Source organism: Echiichthys vipera, assembly GCF_963691815.1.
Source record: "Echiichthys vipera genome assembly, chromosome: 19".
In the NCBI taxonomy this organism is placed as follows: domain Eukaryota; kingdom Metazoa; phylum Chordata; class Actinopteri; order Perciformes; family Trachinidae; genus Echiichthys; species Echiichthys vipera.
In genome coordinates this window covers 994,897-1,012,553 of record NC_139844.1, presented here as the reverse complement: position 1 = coordinate 1,012,553, position 17,657 = coordinate 994,897, and the positions used below count along the sequence as shown (strand labels likewise).

The 17,657-nt window shown below is 44.2% G+C and overlaps 1 protein-coding gene across 1 annotated transcript in view; it reads left to right on the top strand.

Annotated features, from left to right (window-relative positions):
* mdn1 (midasin AAA ATPase 1) overlaps window positions 1–17,657 on the top strand; it is a 125,875-nt gene that overhangs the window by 23,256 nt on the left and 84,962 nt on the right. Inside the window, exons 19-28 of the mRNA XM_083934452.1 lie at window positions 90–241; window positions 2,208–2,386; window positions 2,984–3,192; window positions 9,116–9,262; window positions 9,374–9,515; window positions 9,606–9,740; window positions 12,614–12,752; window positions 13,029–13,161; window positions 16,946–17,076; window positions 17,499–17,637. Of these exons, the coding sequence (XP_083790578.1) occupies window positions 90–241; window positions 2,208–2,386; window positions 2,984–3,192; window positions 9,116–9,262; window positions 9,374–9,515; window positions 9,606–9,740; window positions 12,614–12,752; window positions 13,029–13,161; window positions 16,946–17,076; window positions 17,499–17,637 (1,506 nt within the window). The remainder of the gene's footprint in view (window positions 1–89; window positions 242–2,207; window positions 2,387–2,983; window positions 3,193–9,115; window positions 9,263–9,373; window positions 9,516–9,605; window positions 9,741–12,613; window positions 12,753–13,028; window positions 13,162–16,945; window positions 17,077–17,498; window positions 17,638–17,657) is intronic.

The window sequence follows — 17,657 nt, the reverse complement described above, 5'->3', positions numbered from 1 at the left end:
ATAAATACTTATGTTTTACATTTCCCCCCTTATGTACACAAGGATATTTGTGAACAAATAAAAAAAGCCTTTTGTTTTGTTTCCTACAGCGCATCCCAGAACCCTCAGGCCGGCCCTGTGTGGAGGTGGAGGGCTACTGGGTGTCACAGGGAGAGATGGAGCCAGCTCTGGACCCCACTTACGTCCTCACCACCTCAGTCAAACTCAACCTCCGCGACCTCACCAGAGTGGTATCTGCAGGGTAGGAAAAATGTTGCTCAGCCCAATCCCCAAGCCCAATTTTTTATTCTTCATAATTTGATAGAATATCCGCTGTGGCTATACCACTGCTGTAGCTGTACAACTGCTGTAGCATGTTTATAGGATTCAAAAATGAATAGGACATCACTAGATTCTCACACTGCTCCAATTTGATCTTGGTCCATTCTTCTTCAGTCTCTTCCACAGGTCAGTAACTGCAGTGGGATTTTCCAGAGATTCTCTATGGGGTTTAGATCTGGACTCTGGGCTGGCCATTTCATTGTTTCAGTATTCTTAGCTTCAAGGAACTGTTTAACTTGTTTTACAGTGTGACAGGGGACATTGTCTTGCATGAAAATTGCAGCTGATTGGGAGACAATTGCAGTAGGGGTATTGCATGTTGCCGAAGGACGCACTCACACTGTCCATTCTTATTGTGGCCCGGTTGAGAGAGGTGGACTTTAGTAAAGCACGGATGCACATGTACCGGCAGGAGGGTGCGCACATGCACAAGCATTGACAATGATCCTGATGTCTATTTATGTCTAGTCAGACATTTAAAAGATGCAGCCAAACGGTTTGCGGTGGTCTGATACGGAGGTGGAGTGTTTACTGCAGATTTGATCAGATGAAATGTTCAAAAACAGGCGGACAAAACTAAAACTCTGAGGGGTGATGACATATAAGCAAGAAGCATTCGAGCCGAGGCCCGGATCAATTCAAGTACTGTTAGTGCAAGGGGGCCTGGGCTGTGGGGGAAGGGGGGGGGGGGGGGGGGGTGATCACCCTAAAGCACAGGGCACGGTACGAATGGACAGTGTGAGTGCGCCCTTACATAAATATTTGCATTCACCCTGCCATGTAGCTGTACAAGACGCCCAACTCCTGCTGCAGAAAACATCCCCCAACCATGACACTTTCTTCTCCAAATTGAACTGACTTCTTTACACACTTTGGGTTCAGTCTTTCCCCAGTCCTACGCCCAACAGAATGTTTCTCATCAGACCCAAATAAATTGAACGTCCTCTCATCACTGAAGTCAATCTGGAGCAGTTCTCCTCTGTCCACACAACATGCTCCTCAGCCAAGGCAAGTCTAGCCTTCTGATTCTTTCTGCTGATGAGAGGTTTGGTCACTGCAGAGTGGGCTTTCAGCCCAAAAAGTCTTAGACTGTGAGACACTGTGTGCAGAGACAGATCCTTGCCCTGATCAGCAGTGAACTGGAGACCAACTCCAGCTGTAGTGTTGAACTGATTCCCCATTGAGAGTCTTCTCATAATCCTGTCCTCTCATGCACTTGTTTTACGTGGACGACCGGCGTTTTTGAGGGACTTAAATGAATCTGTGTCCTTGTAAAGTTTCAATCTTCTTGAAATCACAGACGCCCAACCTCTCTCTGATGGCTGAGAGGGTCGTCCCTTTGACCTTCATCTGGACAACCTGCTGTGTCAGGGTTTCAGTCTCCTTAGAGCAGCTTCCATCTTACAAAGTAACCAGGAGAGTTGCAGATAAATAGGGTGTGTCCAACAATGAAGTCAATTGTCACAAGGTGCCAGATTCAATAATAAACAATAACTGGGAGGGATCTGAAAGGGTTCTCTAATTTTGCTCCCTGCTCACTCGCTTTTTTTTCTTTCTTTTTTTTTTTTTACAAAATAAAGGTTTTTGTTGAAGTGCCTCAGTTATTTAAAAAAACATGCTAGTACAGCAGTGGTATAGCCACACTTGATATTCTATCAAAATATGAACAAAAAAAACAACTGTATTTCAGAATAAATCAACAATTCATACTTTGTTCTCTGATTTTGATCTCCACTGTGTCATTTTATCGTCACAAACAATAACAGGAGAATATGGAATGTTAACACACCCATAGTCATGTCTATGGAGATTTATTTTTGTCAACAGTGGCTACGATATGACTCTGCCCTCCCATCACTCTGTCTTTTAATGGTCCTGCCTCACAGGACTCACCCGGTGCTGATTCAGGGAGAGACGTCTGTGGGGAAGACCAGCCTGATCCGTTGGCTGGCTGCAGCCACGGGGAACCGGTGTGTGAGGATCAACAACCACGAGCACACTGACATCCAGGAGTACATAGGCTGCTACTCATCAGACGACAGGGGCAAGCTGATGTTCAAAGAGGGTACGAACGAAAAAGATGTTATGGTTATACATTAGGCTAATGTATTTGTCAATGTCTCAGTGAGATGGGATTTAAATCCAAAGCAGTATCAAGAGTAACAACCAGAATATTTAAATTTATGATCGAAGGGGTGGCCGGTGGCACAGTGGTTAGAGCAGTCGCCCCATGTAAAGAGGCTGAAAGTCCTCTAAGCAGCAGCTGCATGTCTCCCCTTCTCTCTCACCTCATTTCCTGTCTGTCCTATAAAATAAAAAGGCTGGAAAACTGCCACGAAAAAATCTGTAAAAACAAAAAATGATATCATTACTGATGCCAGAAAAGCAGTCAAATCCAAAGAACAAAAATGTGCAACCAGCAGGTCTGTATTTGAATATTGGATTATTAGGACCCAAGCGGCATATACAACAAAAATCTTACCAATTGACTGAATTGAATTGAGCAGTACAGAGTAAGACTGCAGCATTCACCATATTTCTTTGGTAACTGGGGTGCATTGAATGGAAGTGAAGTAGCTCATCAGAAGAAAAGAAGTAGCTCTCAGAACGTCTTACAAAAGTCCCCCCAGACTAATGTCTCTCACTTGTCTATCTGCTCCAGGCGTTCTGATAGACGCCATGAGGAAAGGCTACTGGATCATCCTGGATGAGCTGAACCTCGCACCCACTGATGTCCTGGAGGCTCTCAACAGGCTACTCGATGACAACAGGGAGCTCTTTGTGGCCGAGACACAAGAAGTTATCAAGGCGCACCCCAGATTTCTTCTGTTTGCTACCCAGAATCCCCCTGGTCTCTACGGCGGCAGAAAGGTATGCCATTCACTCAGTCTGAGAGATTTGACTGATGCCATGGTTACATGTTGCTTCATGAGGCCTTCTGTTAATCAATATCAAAGTGTGTTCGGTAACTTTTGAGGGACTGCAGAGAGAGAGTTCGAATTTAGGGGCGGCCAGTGGCCAGTACAATTCGGGCATAGGCTATATTCCCTCAGACTGGAGTAAAACTATGTAAGTCTCAATAAAACATCTTTGATGTGACGTCCCAGGCCTTTTGATAAATCAGAATCAAGATAACAGCATCGTCTTTTTTATGGTAAAAGACAACTTATTGCAGTGCTAACTTGAAATTTTGTGGTAACTTTTGCTGACATCAATGTAATATGCTGTTTAATGAACTTAAACTGCTACAGTAATGTTAACAGGACAAATCAAGTTAGTCTGTAAGTAGGCTGTCAAATAAGTAGAATGTGTCAGGATCATAGACTGTATAAAAAATGGATGTAGCCTCTACATCGAGGTCCGTTCTCTGAACTTGATCCAATCGTCCTCGCCTACGGGAGTCGGCATCTTGTCAAACTTAGACTCCGCCTCATTTCCTCTTACCAAAAAAGGGCATGTATTTGACATTGGGAGGAGGGAGATGCGTCCATCTGGCTGATGTTTACCTCAGAGGAGAAGTGAGAGCCAGAGGCTAGCTATCACTCAAGAGGCCACGCCCCTAATTATTTATGAACCTTTACCTCCAATAAAATAAAAACTAGCCTGGTTCACTCCCCTCAGTGTTGTCATCAAGATACAACCTAAACATACAGACTAGAATGTTTTTTTGGCTCTCGCCTTAAATAGGTTTAATTATGCTGTGAAAACGGCCTGTTTAACATGGGGGTCAATGAGAAACTGCTCTATTATGAAACCTGTTCCTACTGGACACTCGGAGAGCTGTAAAGGCGCTATACAGAAAAACGTGATACAAATCAACACCAAATCTGCGATAATGCAACAAAATCAGAAAATAAAATGTGGACTTTTAAACATCAGACCTCTGTCATCTAAAGCTGTATTAGTAAACGATCTGATATCTGATAACCATATTGATTTACTTACTGACTGAAACATGTTAGCCTAAATGAATCCACTCCTCCCAGTCATATTAATACTCATATTCCTTCAGGCAATGGTCGAGAGGAGGCGTTGTAATTATGACTCAGGCCTATTAATAAACCCTAAACCTTAACTAAACAATAATTCATTTGAAAGTCTTGTTCTTTGTCTTTCACATTCAACCTGGAAAACTGTGCAGCCAATTATACTTGTTATAGTGTACCGTGCTCCTGGTCCGTACTCTGAATTTCTATCTGAATTCTCAGAGTTTCTGTCAAATTTAGTCCTTAAATCTGATAAAGTAATCATTGTAGGAGATTTTAATATTCACATGGACGTTGATAATAATAGCCTTAGTACTGCGTTTATCTCTCTATTAGATTCGATTGGTTTTAGTCAGAGTATACATAAACCTACTCACTGTTTTAATCACACCCTCGACCTTGTTTTGGCTTATGGTGTGGAAATCAATGACTTAATAGTCTTTCCACATAATCTTTTTTTATCAGACCATTATTTAATAACTTTTTAATTCATATTACAGCACTACTCACCTCTGGGCAAAAGTGTCTACTCTAGATGTTTATCTGATAGTGCTGTAACTAAATTTAAGGAATCGATTCCATCTGCATTTAATATAATGCCTTATCCTAATATTCAAGATTCCTGCACTAACGTTAGTTTCTCTGAAATTGATCACCTTGTTGACAGTGTTGCAGGCTCACTATGAACAACACTTGACTCTGTTGCCCCGTTAAAAAAGAAGATAATTAAACAGAGGAAGTTAGCTCCGTGGTAAAACTCACAAACCTGTGAATTAAAACAAGTATCGCGAAAATTAGAAAGTAAATGGCGCTCTACTAAATTGGAGGAATCTCGCTTAGCTTGGCATGATAGTCTAAAAACATATAGGAAGGCCCTCCGTAATGCCAGAGCAGCCTATTACTCATCTTTAATAGAGGAGAATAAGAACAATCCTAGATTTCTTTTCAGCACTGTAGCCAGGCTGACAGAGAGCCACAGCTCTATTGAGCCATGTATTCCTATAACCCTCAGTAGTTACGACTTCATGACCTTCTTTAATGACAAAATTATAACTAGGAGACACAAAATCAACTTGCTTGGCACCAATTTTTCTTCAAACCCAGGAACCTAGGAACCAACTGTACGACCTGATATGTTCTTGGACTGCTTTTTTACAGTCGACCTTAACAAATTAACATGTACTATTTCAGCATCAAAGCCCTCTACTTGTCTCCTAGACTCTATTCCAACTAGGTTACTTAAAGAAGTATAACCTATAGTTAGCACTCCTGTATTAGATAGGTTTAACATGTCTTTATCCGCAGGTTATGTACCACAGTCTTTTAAAGTAGCTGTAATTAAACCTCTTCTTAAAAAGCCCATTCTTGTTCCTGAGGTACTAGCCAACTATAGACCCATATCTAACCTTCCTTTTCTCTCTAAGATCCTCGAGAAATTAGTCGCCAATCAGCTGTGTGACTTTTTACATAATAATGAGTTATTTGAGGACTTCCAGTCAGAATTTAGAACGAATCATAGCACTGAGACAGCACTGGTAAAAAATGACTAACGACCTTCTAATAGCTTCAGACAAAGGACTTGTCTCTGTACTTGTTTTACTAGATCTTTGTGCTGCCTTCGACACTATTGACCATCACATCCTGCTACAGAGACTGGAGCATCTAATTGGCATTAAAGGAACCGCACTGAGCTGGTTTAAGACATATTTATCAGATAGATCCCAGTTTGTACATGTTAATGACAAATCCTCCATTCACACTAAAGTTAGTCACGGAATCCCACAGGGTTCTGTCCTTGGACCAATTCTGTTCACCTCATATATGCTTCCCTTAGGAAATATTATAAGGAAGCACTCCATAAACTTTCATTGTTATGCTGATGATACACAATTATATTTGTGGATGATGTTGTGTTGTCCTCCAGCACCACAGTAAGGAATCTGGGTGTTATTTTTGATCAGGATATGTCCTTTGATTCTCACATAAAACTAACAACAAGGACTGCATATTTTCACCTGTGTAATATTGCGAAAATTAGGAATATTATTTCTCAGAAAGATGCAGAAAAACTAGTCCATGCATTTGTTACTTCTAGGCTGGACTACTGAAACTCCTTATTATCAGGCTGCTCCAATAAGTCTGTTAAGGGTCTCCAGTTGGTCCAAAATGCTGCTGCTCGTTTACTAACTAAAACATATTTCTCCTGTATTAGCCTCTTTGAATCGAATTTAAAATCCTCCTCCTTACCTACAAAGCTCTTATTGGTCAGGCTCCGTCGTATCTTAAAGAGCTCATAGTACCGTATTACCCGACTAGATCGTTGCGCTCTGAGAATGCAGGGCTACTCGTCGTTCCTAGAGTCTCCAAAAGTAGAATGGGAGGCAGAGCCTTCAGCTACCAAGCTCCTTTCCTGTGGAACCAACTCCCAAGTGTTATTCGAAATACAGACACTGTCCCCATATTTAAGAGTAAACTTAAAACTTTCCTTTTTGATAAAGCTTACAGCTAGGGCTTACGAGCCCTTAGCAATGTTGTTATTTTTAAGCTGATTTTGTTCTGCTTCATTATTCTGCTACAGGCCTAGTCTGCCGGGGGATAATACTTTTCCAGATACTCTGAGCTTAATAGTGCTATTTTGATTGGCTGGCCACTAGTCAGTGTCAGCTCTTGATTCCTGCCGGTTCCATAATGAGAGCAGTGCTGCTGTGTCGCGGCCAGCAAGTTTTTGGGAGCTGTAGCATATTGTACATTGTTTTTCCGCGTGAGAAATAGAATGTATGGTGGAAGTGGGTGGCCAAAGACCGAAAAGAAGCCTGGACTTTTAAGAAAATACAGTCATGATAGTGTTTTTCTTCGTAAAAAACATCATTGCCTGCCTATTGACATTGATACACTGCCCTCTGGTGGACAGAAGAACATATACAAAATCATTTTGATACCAATAGGTCGTAGTGAAGATTAATATTAATAAACAAACAAACCTCAAATATTATTTTTGGGCAAAAGTCACAATCCTAATTGGCAAGTAGTTGTCCCCAGGCCTCGACTCTATTCATCACTTGGAAGTGTGGTGCAGTTTGAACATTTTATGGTAAAGTTAGAGCAACTTCCTGTTTATGGCGGGTGTCACAAAATGGTTGCCATGCCATTACCCAATATACACAAAACATGCATCTTGTTTCCATACATCAAGTGTAGAAACAACAATGTGAGTTTCATGTAAATCTGTATTATTTGTCATTTTTCCTGTTGCCAGTAGGTGGCGCTGTGTCTGTTCGTCGATATTGGCATGTAGTTGTCCTCAGGCCTAGAGTCTTAATCATCTCTGGGAAATGTGGTGCAGTTTGGGCAATTTATGCTAAAGTTAGAGCGACTTCCTGTTTATGGCGGGCAGCACAAAATGGCTGCCATGCCATTACAACATTCACAAAAAATGCATTGTGTTTCCCTACATCAATTAATGATGAAACCCCAAAAGCTACATGATCTAGCATCATGAAGGTCTTAAGTATGTGCTGACCGGATTTGAAGTGGATGTGCTCAACCGGCTAAGAGCAGGACATCAAAATATATAAAATGTAACTTCCTGTCGCCAGTAGGGGGCGCTATGGCTACAATTCAAACTTGTCCTACATATGTGTTCAGGACGGGTCTCTTATCAAACATTGGAAATTTGGAAAAGATCTGAACACCTGGTGTGCAGTTTCAGCAGTGTCTTTTGTCATGGTGTTTCACGTTTCAGGCCGAGAGACCAATTATGCCTGAGAAGTTTGGGACAATGTATGGTCATGTTAAAGACCACTTCCTGGTGTGGGGGCGAAATTTGAGGCCCCGCCACGGCCAAGCTGATTGGTGACTTACTCTAGCCCCAATAATCATTCGGGGCCTAATAATCATTCCAATTACAAGAGGGTCCTCGCTGTTTTCGTCGGTGCTCAGGCCCTAATAATAAAAATAATAATAATAATATGTAATAACAATAATAATCTCATCTCATCTCATCTTCAACCGCTTATCCGGGGTCGGTCGCGGGGGCAGCAGCTTTAGTAGCGGACCCCAAACTTCCCTTTCCCGGGCCACATTAACCAGCTCTAACTGGGGGATCCCGAGGCGTTCCCAGGCCAGAGTGGAGATATAATCTCTCCCAGCTGGACCTGCCTGGAACACCTCCCTAGGGAGGCGCCCAGGGGGCATCCTTACTAGATGCCCGAACCACCTCAACTGGCTCCTTTCAACACAGGCTGTCATAACATGTTAGCTGTGCACCATCAGTTTGGTCTGATTACAAAATTGCTACTCCAATAAAGAGGCAGGGTTTGTCATGAGAGGGAAGTGGATGGTTCAAATATCTCTTGAGGTATTGGCTAATTGTCACGCCGCTGGTTGGATTGTTTGCATTTTCAATTGAGAAACCTCTGTTTTGTGTTCCCAGGCAAGCCCTACTTCATAATAAGCCGAAAACACACCAAGAAGTGGCAAAGTGCGCCCCGCAGCGAGCTATGAATAGCTGTGGTGGCAGCTCCAAGCTGCGGTGTAGTGCGGCCAAAACAAGAGTTAGGGATAGCAACATATGGGCCAGGTCAACCAATCAAATCAACGCGTATGACGCACTAACAGAGCGTCGAGGCAAAGTTCAGAAAGTAAAAAAACATCTCTCTGATTAAACAAAACCTGAATATGATAGGCTTCATAAAGGTTTTGGGATTGTTGTGTTGGATTGCATTTGATCTAATATGTAAATTTACTCCACTTCTACCTCTCAAACCTCTCAAACAATATAAAAACAATCTTTACTGACTGATCTCCAGGTGCTCTCCAGGGCATTCAGGAACCGCTTTGTGGAGCTGCACTTTGATGAGCTGCCCAGTGGAGAGCTGGAGACCATCCTCCACCAGAGATGCAGCCTGCCTCCATCCTATTGCACAAAGCTGGTCAAGGTCATGCAAGACCTCCAGGTAAAAGGACACTCTTATATGTTGCTTAAGTCCTGAGTTTATACCCTGCATATCCCTTTGTAGGATTTACCTGTTGTAGGTATTGTGTGAAATCTGTTTTCCCCCCATCAGTCCTTACGCAGGGGATCTTCTGTGTTTGCGGGAAAACATGGCTTCATCACCCTCAGAGATCTGTTCCGCTGGGCAGATAGATACAGGCTAGAGCAGCAGACAGACACCTCTCAGGACTGGCTGCAGCATTTGGCCGATGACGGTGAGGCTTGTCAGACGTGTTTGTTAAGTCACCAGCCCAAACCCGTGTTCCATTAAAAATCTTAGATCAAGTTGTCGTGCTCTCCATCAGGGTACATGCTGCTGGCAGGACGTGTGAGGAAGCCCGAGGAAGAGGCCATCATCCTGTCCATCCTGGAAAAACACTTCAAGAGGACGGTGAACCCTGAAAACCTGTTCTCTCAGAAACAGGTCACCAGCCAGTTCAGTAAGTGGAGCAAAACCACACTTCACTGCAGCAAACTAATCCAGAGACGCATCTTTGTTGCATTAACAGCATTGTAGCTCCTGGAACACTTCATTAAAAAATGGTTGAATTATGCAGGTTGTTGTTTTTAAATGAACTGTTGTTGTTGAATTCAACCTTTAACATGGCAGAATCATTGTTTGAAATTGAGGTAGGGGATTAGATAATCTTTAAGAGTCAATCCTCTGTTCCGACAAAATCAGAGAGCACATTGCATCCCCAATACATTGTTTAATCAACATTTCCTTTCCAGCATGTTGATCTCCTACTTTGATGTGAGGCTGTGTAACTTATGAAAGAAGAAATCGAAAGCGAAAAAGGAAAATAAAAAGTTAAATTCATCAATTTTTACTTATTTAATTCATAATTCAATACATTTAGGGGGTTGCTGCTGCAGACTTATTTGATCTGCTATGACCAGTAGCTTATGGTCGCTACTGTTGGCAGACTCTAGGGCCCTCATTTATCAATCTTGCGTGAAAACGGGCGCAGATCTGAGCGCAAAATTTGTCGTACGACAGGACACACGTGTGATTTATGAAACATTCGTATCCGACCAATCTCAGCCTACGAATGAGCGGGCCTTGATAAATGCGGCGGCTGAATTCGATCGTTATTAACATGTTACGCCCTTAAATATTCCTGGTTCGGAGGCCTCGCCCACTGAGGTCAAACATGGAGAGAAGAAACACTGGTAAGAAAAGAAACTTTTCCGACATAGAGATCGGCCTCCTGGCACCCGAAATGGAGCAAAATAAAGATTTGCTTTTTGGAAGTCTTAAGAATGGAATAAAAGGGGCCCATAAAAACGCTGTATGGAAAAGAATAACGGAGGCAGTCAACCCGAAGCAGCGCTCCACTGTGACCCGTGTGCGTGTGTGCACACTGTTGAACCTGCGCTCCTGCTCTGTAGCAGGGTTTGCCAGCGGGGTTATTAGGTATTCCGTTAGAGAATAACCTTAGGTGAATAACCTGTCACCTAGGAGAACCATACCAAAATGTTAATTATCTGATACCTTGTTTGATTTAATGCAATTTATCGAGGGTAGCCACTTACCGAGGAGATAACTTTGGCTCTGCAGTGCTCTGGTATGTCTCCCCCCTGGCCACCACGTTTAAAAGCGATAGCTTGGCATCACAAATAACCTGTACATTTATCGAGTGGTAGTTTTTGCGATTGATGAATGTGTAATCATTCATGGATGGTGCCTTCAGACGCTCATGAGTACAATCAATTGCTCCAACCACAATTTTTATTTTTTTTATTCGTTTTAAGAATCTGTTTTGATCTGTTCTTAATATGTGACTGCTTATGCTTAATGACAGCTGAGGTTTGTTAATTATTTTCAGCCAGATTTTGCTGTTCTGCACTGCAAATCCACAGGCTCAAATTTGTGTACACGATGACCTCAGACCTGACGTGAGATTTGATCGTAGCTCCCGCTCAAGTCCAAATTGATAAATGCCGAAGTTTGCATGGAAATGGTCGTACGCACGTTTTTCTGCCGTACGTTCGTTTGATAAATGAGGGCCCAGATGATTGTTTTGTGTTTCTGAGGAACAAACACGACTGAGTCCGTTTACTGATTGTTAGGGTTGGGAATCACAGTGTAACTCGTGATACGATTCCATCACAATATGTTGCCCAGGATAATGATGTTATTACGATAGAGTGATTCTGCGATACTCTGTATGTTGCAAGACAAACATCTATGATACATGAAGATATATGTGTAAAGGAAGAAGAAAGGTATTGTTTAATCTATATCTGTTGGACATGTAATGACCTGGCTCAGGTGAACACAACAAAGAGGAAGACATCATGTTAAAGGTTTAAACAAGACTTTTTTCAATCAGATTCAATTAAATGAGAGCAAAATAGGGCCTAGTCCACAAGGACAAGGGTATTTTTGGCCCCCGTGTAAAAACAGATTCCTGTCCACCGTGTGATTTAAAAAATATCTCCGTCCACATGAAACCACAGAATCTGCTCAATCTCAAACAATGTCATGCACATGCCAAAGCAGTATGTGGCGATAGCACTCTTAACAGGAAGGCCATTTTGGCCAATCACAAGGCTGGAAACAGTCATGTTGGAAAAACAACAATGGGGAACGGAGGCAGGGCAGATTCCTTCGTGTGGACTGACAGCGAGACACATACAAAGTGCTGAGAAGCTGATAATAGCAGCAGTATTTTGGCGAGGTCTTCCATCACAGCAACTCCATCAGCTGGTCATGTCTAGAGTGCTCCACAAGTCTCCATGGATACAACTGACTGGTCACCGTCGCACAGTGTGACGTCAAACACTGGTTTTCCTGTCCACACATGACTGCTGAAACCACACTTTAACAAAAAGTTCACCCTGGACTCCGCTCACAAAAAACGGCCCCTAAATAACCAAATTAACTATATACAGAATTGGATGTAGAAATCAGTGAAGTCAGTAGTGTAGGTTGTGCATGAGTGGAAGGTGGGTGTGTTCTGATGTTGTGAAGTGTGAACATAGCAAAAGAGAAAACTTATGGCAGCATTAGCTAACCAAACCAAACCGTAGTGCCACAAAGGGCCCAGGTGTGCTGAGTTGCACTAATTAATGACAGCAAATGGGAGGCACGCTCCAAGATGACACTATAGTGACATCAAAGACACTCTACAGATTTCCTGTGTATATTCCAGTCACTTGTTGAAAATTCAATCAAAATATTCCTGAGAAAGTGGACACTATAGATTGCGACTAAACTATTGAATTGAAAAATCAAAGGAGAGTTAGATGAAGCCATGTAGCTCGTCTGATGAACAGTGTCATTTCGGCCGGATGCTCTGATTGGCAGGTCCCTTCATTGACAGCATCGCTGGAGTCCCAGAGGAGTTTCGTCACGTGGTGTGGACACACAGCATGAGAAGACTAGCTGTGCTGGTAGGACGGGCGCTTCGATTTGGCGAGTCTGTCCTGCTCGTAGGAGACACTGGGTAAGATTCAAATCTGCCAGGCCCAATTCATTCGGTTTGTAAGAAGATTAGAGTTAAACATGTTAAGAACATTCTCTGATTGATCCAACTGCTTAAATGTGAGTGTTTTCTGGTTTCTTTCATCCTCTAAGACAGTGAACTAAATATATCTTTTAAGTTGTGGAAAAACCGGACCACATTTCTCACCATATTCTGACATTTTATAGACTTGACATCTTGTGTGTTGACTTGCTGTTATTTTAATCATGCTTATCCTTGTTCCTGCTCCCTCACCAGCTGTGGAAAGACTACAATCTGCCAGCTGTTTGCTGCTTTGTCTGCACAGCAACTTTTCTCCGTAAACTGTCACCTACACATGGAGACGTCTGACTTCCTGGGAGGCCTACGACCCGTCAGACACTCGCATCAGGTACTGACGGGGAAAATGTACAAACTATGGCCCTGTGACTTTGTCCTCTGCCCAGAATCTAACCCCAGGTTTTTAAAATGGTAGAAGGGAGAAACATACATAACAAAATTGTAGATGACATCAGTTATGTTATTATTCCTGAAACTTATAATCATCTTTGTAGAAAAATAATATAAATACCATGTGAATAAATCCATTTATTGTTAACTTAACTTATGTTCCACTTTCATTGATCTTGAATTTCCACTTTTGTATAATTTTTGTCGAGTTCAGGTTGAAGAGAGTTACGGAAGCCCTGAAAGGCAAGGTGAAAAAAACTTTGGCACGGTGAAAAAAAAGTGCCTGGCGCACGAGATATAGATAGATATAAGGTCTGATGAATGATGTTGTCTTTGTGGACAAAATAAGCTTACAGTTCACTGATCACACATCACGGGCGATGTCAGCACTACAGACACACATACGCAGACACACACGCACACACCTGACTTGATAACTAAGGTTATAATATAGCCTATAAGTGCAATTAAACCTGAATGCCACTAATGTTTGACACACTAGTAACGCTGGTAGTGAAGTTAGCCACTGCCAGCCAGCTTCCAGTGCCATGCATAATTTTACGCGTTTGGACATAGATCTCGTATTTATTTTCTTAAATCACCTGAAAACAACAGCAGTCTGCCACAGTTAAAACACATAGACCTCCTATGAGACAGCCATGTCCAGACGCATCAGCTTTACAAAAAATGTCCAGGTGTGAAGGTGTGTGTGCTATTTGTTGTTCCATTGATTTTCTATTCATGTCTTGCATCCGGGTGCATCAGAATCAGAATCGGAAATACTTTTTTAATCCCAGGGGGAAATTATTTTCGTTGCAAACTCCAACTATACAAACAACATATTTTAAAACAACAATATTATAAAGATAACATATATTTGGAAAAACAGAAATATAAAACTCATCAAACTCACTCATCTTCAACCACTTATCCGTGGTCGGGTCGCGGGGGCAGCAGCTCCAGCAGGGAACCCCAAACTTCCCTTTCCCTAGGGATGCGCCCAGGGGGCATCCTTATTAGATGCCCGAACCACCTCAACTGGCTCCTTTCAACGCAAGGAAGGACTCTACTCCGAGTTCCTCACGGATGGCTGAACTTCTCACCCTATCTCTAATGGAGACTGCAGCCACCCTCCTGAGAAAACCCATTTCGGCCTTTGTACCCGCAACCTCGTTCTTTCGGTCATGACGCCGCTTTCATGACCATAGGTGAGGGTAGGAACAAAGATTGACCGGTAGATTGAGCGCTTTGCCTTCCTGCTCAGCTCTCTTTTCATCACAACGGTGCGGTAGAGGGACTGCAATACCGCCCCCGCTACTCCGATTCTCCAGCCAAACTCCCGTTCCATCGTCCCCCCACTCGTGAACAAGATCCTGAGGTACTTGAACTCCTTCACTTGGGGTAAGGACTCATTCCTTACCTAGAGTAAGCAATCAACCGGTTTCCTGCTGAGAGCCATGGCCTCAGATTTAGAGTTGCTGATCCTCATCCCAGCCGTTTTTACCCTCTGCTGCGAACCGATACAGGGAGTGCTGGAGGTCACTGACCGACGACGCCATCAGGGCCACATCATCTTCAAAAACCAGAGACGAGATCCTCGGCCCACCAAACTGCAACCCCTCCCCACCACAACTACGCCTCGATATCCTGTCCATGAAAATCACAAACAGGGTTGGTGAAGAAGTGCACCACTGGCGGAGGCCGACCCCAACCGGAAACGAATCCGACTTACTGCCGAAGATACGGACACGGCTCTGGCTTTGGGTGTACAGAGATTGGATGGCCCACAGAAGTGACCCCCTCACCCCATACTCCCGCAGCACCTCCCACAGTATCCCCCGGGGGACCCGGTCATATGCCTTCTCCACGTGTCAACCAAGACAACCCCTCCCAACCCAAAGCTTTCAGCATTTCAGGACGAATCTCCTCAATCCCCGTGGCTTTGCCAGTGTGGAGTTGTTTGACTACCTCAGTGACTTCCGCCAGAGATAATGACAATGATTCCCCATCAGCCTCGTGTTAGTGAGGGCGTGTTAGTCGGATTAAGGAGTTCCTCTAAGTGCTCCTTCCACCGCCCCATTACCTCATCAGCTGAGGTCACCAGCGTCCCGTCCTTACTGTAAACAGCTTGGACGGTTCCCCGTTTCCCCCTCCTGAGGTGTCGAATGGTTTTCCAGAAGCACCTTGGTGCCTCCTGAAAGTCCTTCTCCATGACTTCTCCGAACTTCTCCAACACCCGCTGCTTTGCCTCTGAAGCCCTTCCGGCCCTTCGGTACCTTGCAACTGCCTCTGGAGTCTTCTGGGATAACATATCCCGGAAGGACTCCTTCTTCAGTCAGACAGCTTCCCTGGCCACCGGTGTCCACCACGGTGTTCGAGGGTTACCGCCCCTTGAGGCACCTAAGACCTTGAGGCCACAGCTCACCGCTGCAGCTTCAGCAATGGAAGCTTTGAACATTGCCCACTCCGGTCCAATGTCCCCAACCTCCACAGGGATGTCACAAAAGCTCCGCCGGAGGTGTGAGTTGAAGATCTCTCGGACAGGGGCACTATGCGTTTGGGCTTACCTGGTCTGTCCAGAATCTTCCCCCATCCTCTGACCCAACTCATCACCAGATGGTGATCAGTTGAAAGCTCTGCCCCTCTCTTCACTCGAGTGTCCAAAACATACGGCCTCAGATCAGATGATACGATCACAAAATTGATCATCAACCTTTGGCATCATTGCCCACGTGGGCTTTGAAGTCTCCCAGCAGAACTATGGAGTCCCCTACTGGAGCCCCATGCAGGACTCCATTCAGGGTCTCCAAGAAGGCAGAATACTCTGGACTGCTGTTCGGTGCATATGCACAAACAACAGTCAGAGTATTCCCCCCTACCACCCGCAGGCGTAAGGAGGCGACCCTCTCGTCCACCAGGGTAAACTCCAACACCGCAGCGATCAGCCGGGGGTTTGTGAGTATCCCCACACCCGCCTGGCACCTCACACCCTGGGCAACTCCAGAGAAGAATAGGGTCCAACCCCTTTCTAGGAGTACGGTTCCAGAACCGAGACTGTGCAAGCAGGTAAGCCCCACCAGATCTAACTGGTAGCGCTCCACCTCCCTCACAAGCTCCGGCTCCTTCCCTCCCAAGGAGGTGACATTCCACGTCCCCAGAGCCAGCCTCTGCTGCCCGTGTCTGGTCCATCGAGGCCCCTCCCCTTCACTGCCACCCGTGCAGCAGCGCACCCGACCCCAGTGGTTCCTCCTGTGAGATGTGGGCCCACAGGATGGAGAGGGGGGAGGTGCCAAGTCATTTCGTCGGCCACCAGACGCTCGCCAGCCAGCCCTCCGTCTGGGCCTGGCTCTAACTATAAATTAGTAAAATATCAAATTTACAATTGTTATATAAATCATATACACATTAGGTAGGTGAACCACCTTTGTTTTATGCTATGTTCAGACACCATCATGGTCACCCATCGGAAGTGATTATGAATATTAAGTAGCCATGATGTGGAACACGCATTCTCTTCACAATATGATTCCATCAGACCATATATCTACATTTTTTAACCCAAGTCAGCATTTATGCACAGGCCCATTATGTTTACAGGCATTTCTAGTTCATTAAGGTAAAACATTTGTTTATGCTGCATTTTTTCACTTCCCTTTGTATCATACGTCAGGCGCGGCTTTCAAAACAGACTAATTAAGTGCGTGTGCTTGTGTGTGTGCTTGTAGACTGATAGTGAGGACAGCAGGCTGTTTCAGTGGCATGATGGTCCCTTGGTGTTGTCCATGAAAGAGGGTGGAGTGTTTCTCATGGATGAGGTCTCCCTGGCAGATGACTCAGTGCTGGAGAGACTCAACAGGTAGAAACACACACACACACACACACACACACACACACACACACACACACACACACACACACACACACACACACACACACACACACACACACACACACACACACATACACATACACACACAGAGGCTGAATACACATGGCCTGTTTTCCACAAGACAATATGTATACATAAAAATCTGGACGCAAATTTGACCACATTTTGTGCGACAAAACAAACCTTCTCAGACCCTTTTCAAGCTTTTAGTTCACCTCTCCATCACAGTTAGACATACAGTATATGCTACACTTGGTATGACATTTCATATGGCACATAGGGCTTTTCGTGCTCATATGGCCTTTTGAGACCAAAAATCCAAAGTGAACACGACACATGGCCCCGTTTACAACCACATACAAGTGGAATTGTGCTGTGTTTCCTGTCAGTGTTCTAGAGACAGAGAAGTCTTTGCTGCTGGCAGAGAAGGGCAGCGGGGACAATGACGACGTGGAGCTGATCAGAGCAGCTACAGGTTTCCGTCTGGTTGCCACCATGAATCCTGGAGGAGACTTTGGCAAGAAGGAGGTAGATGAAAAAATAATGTG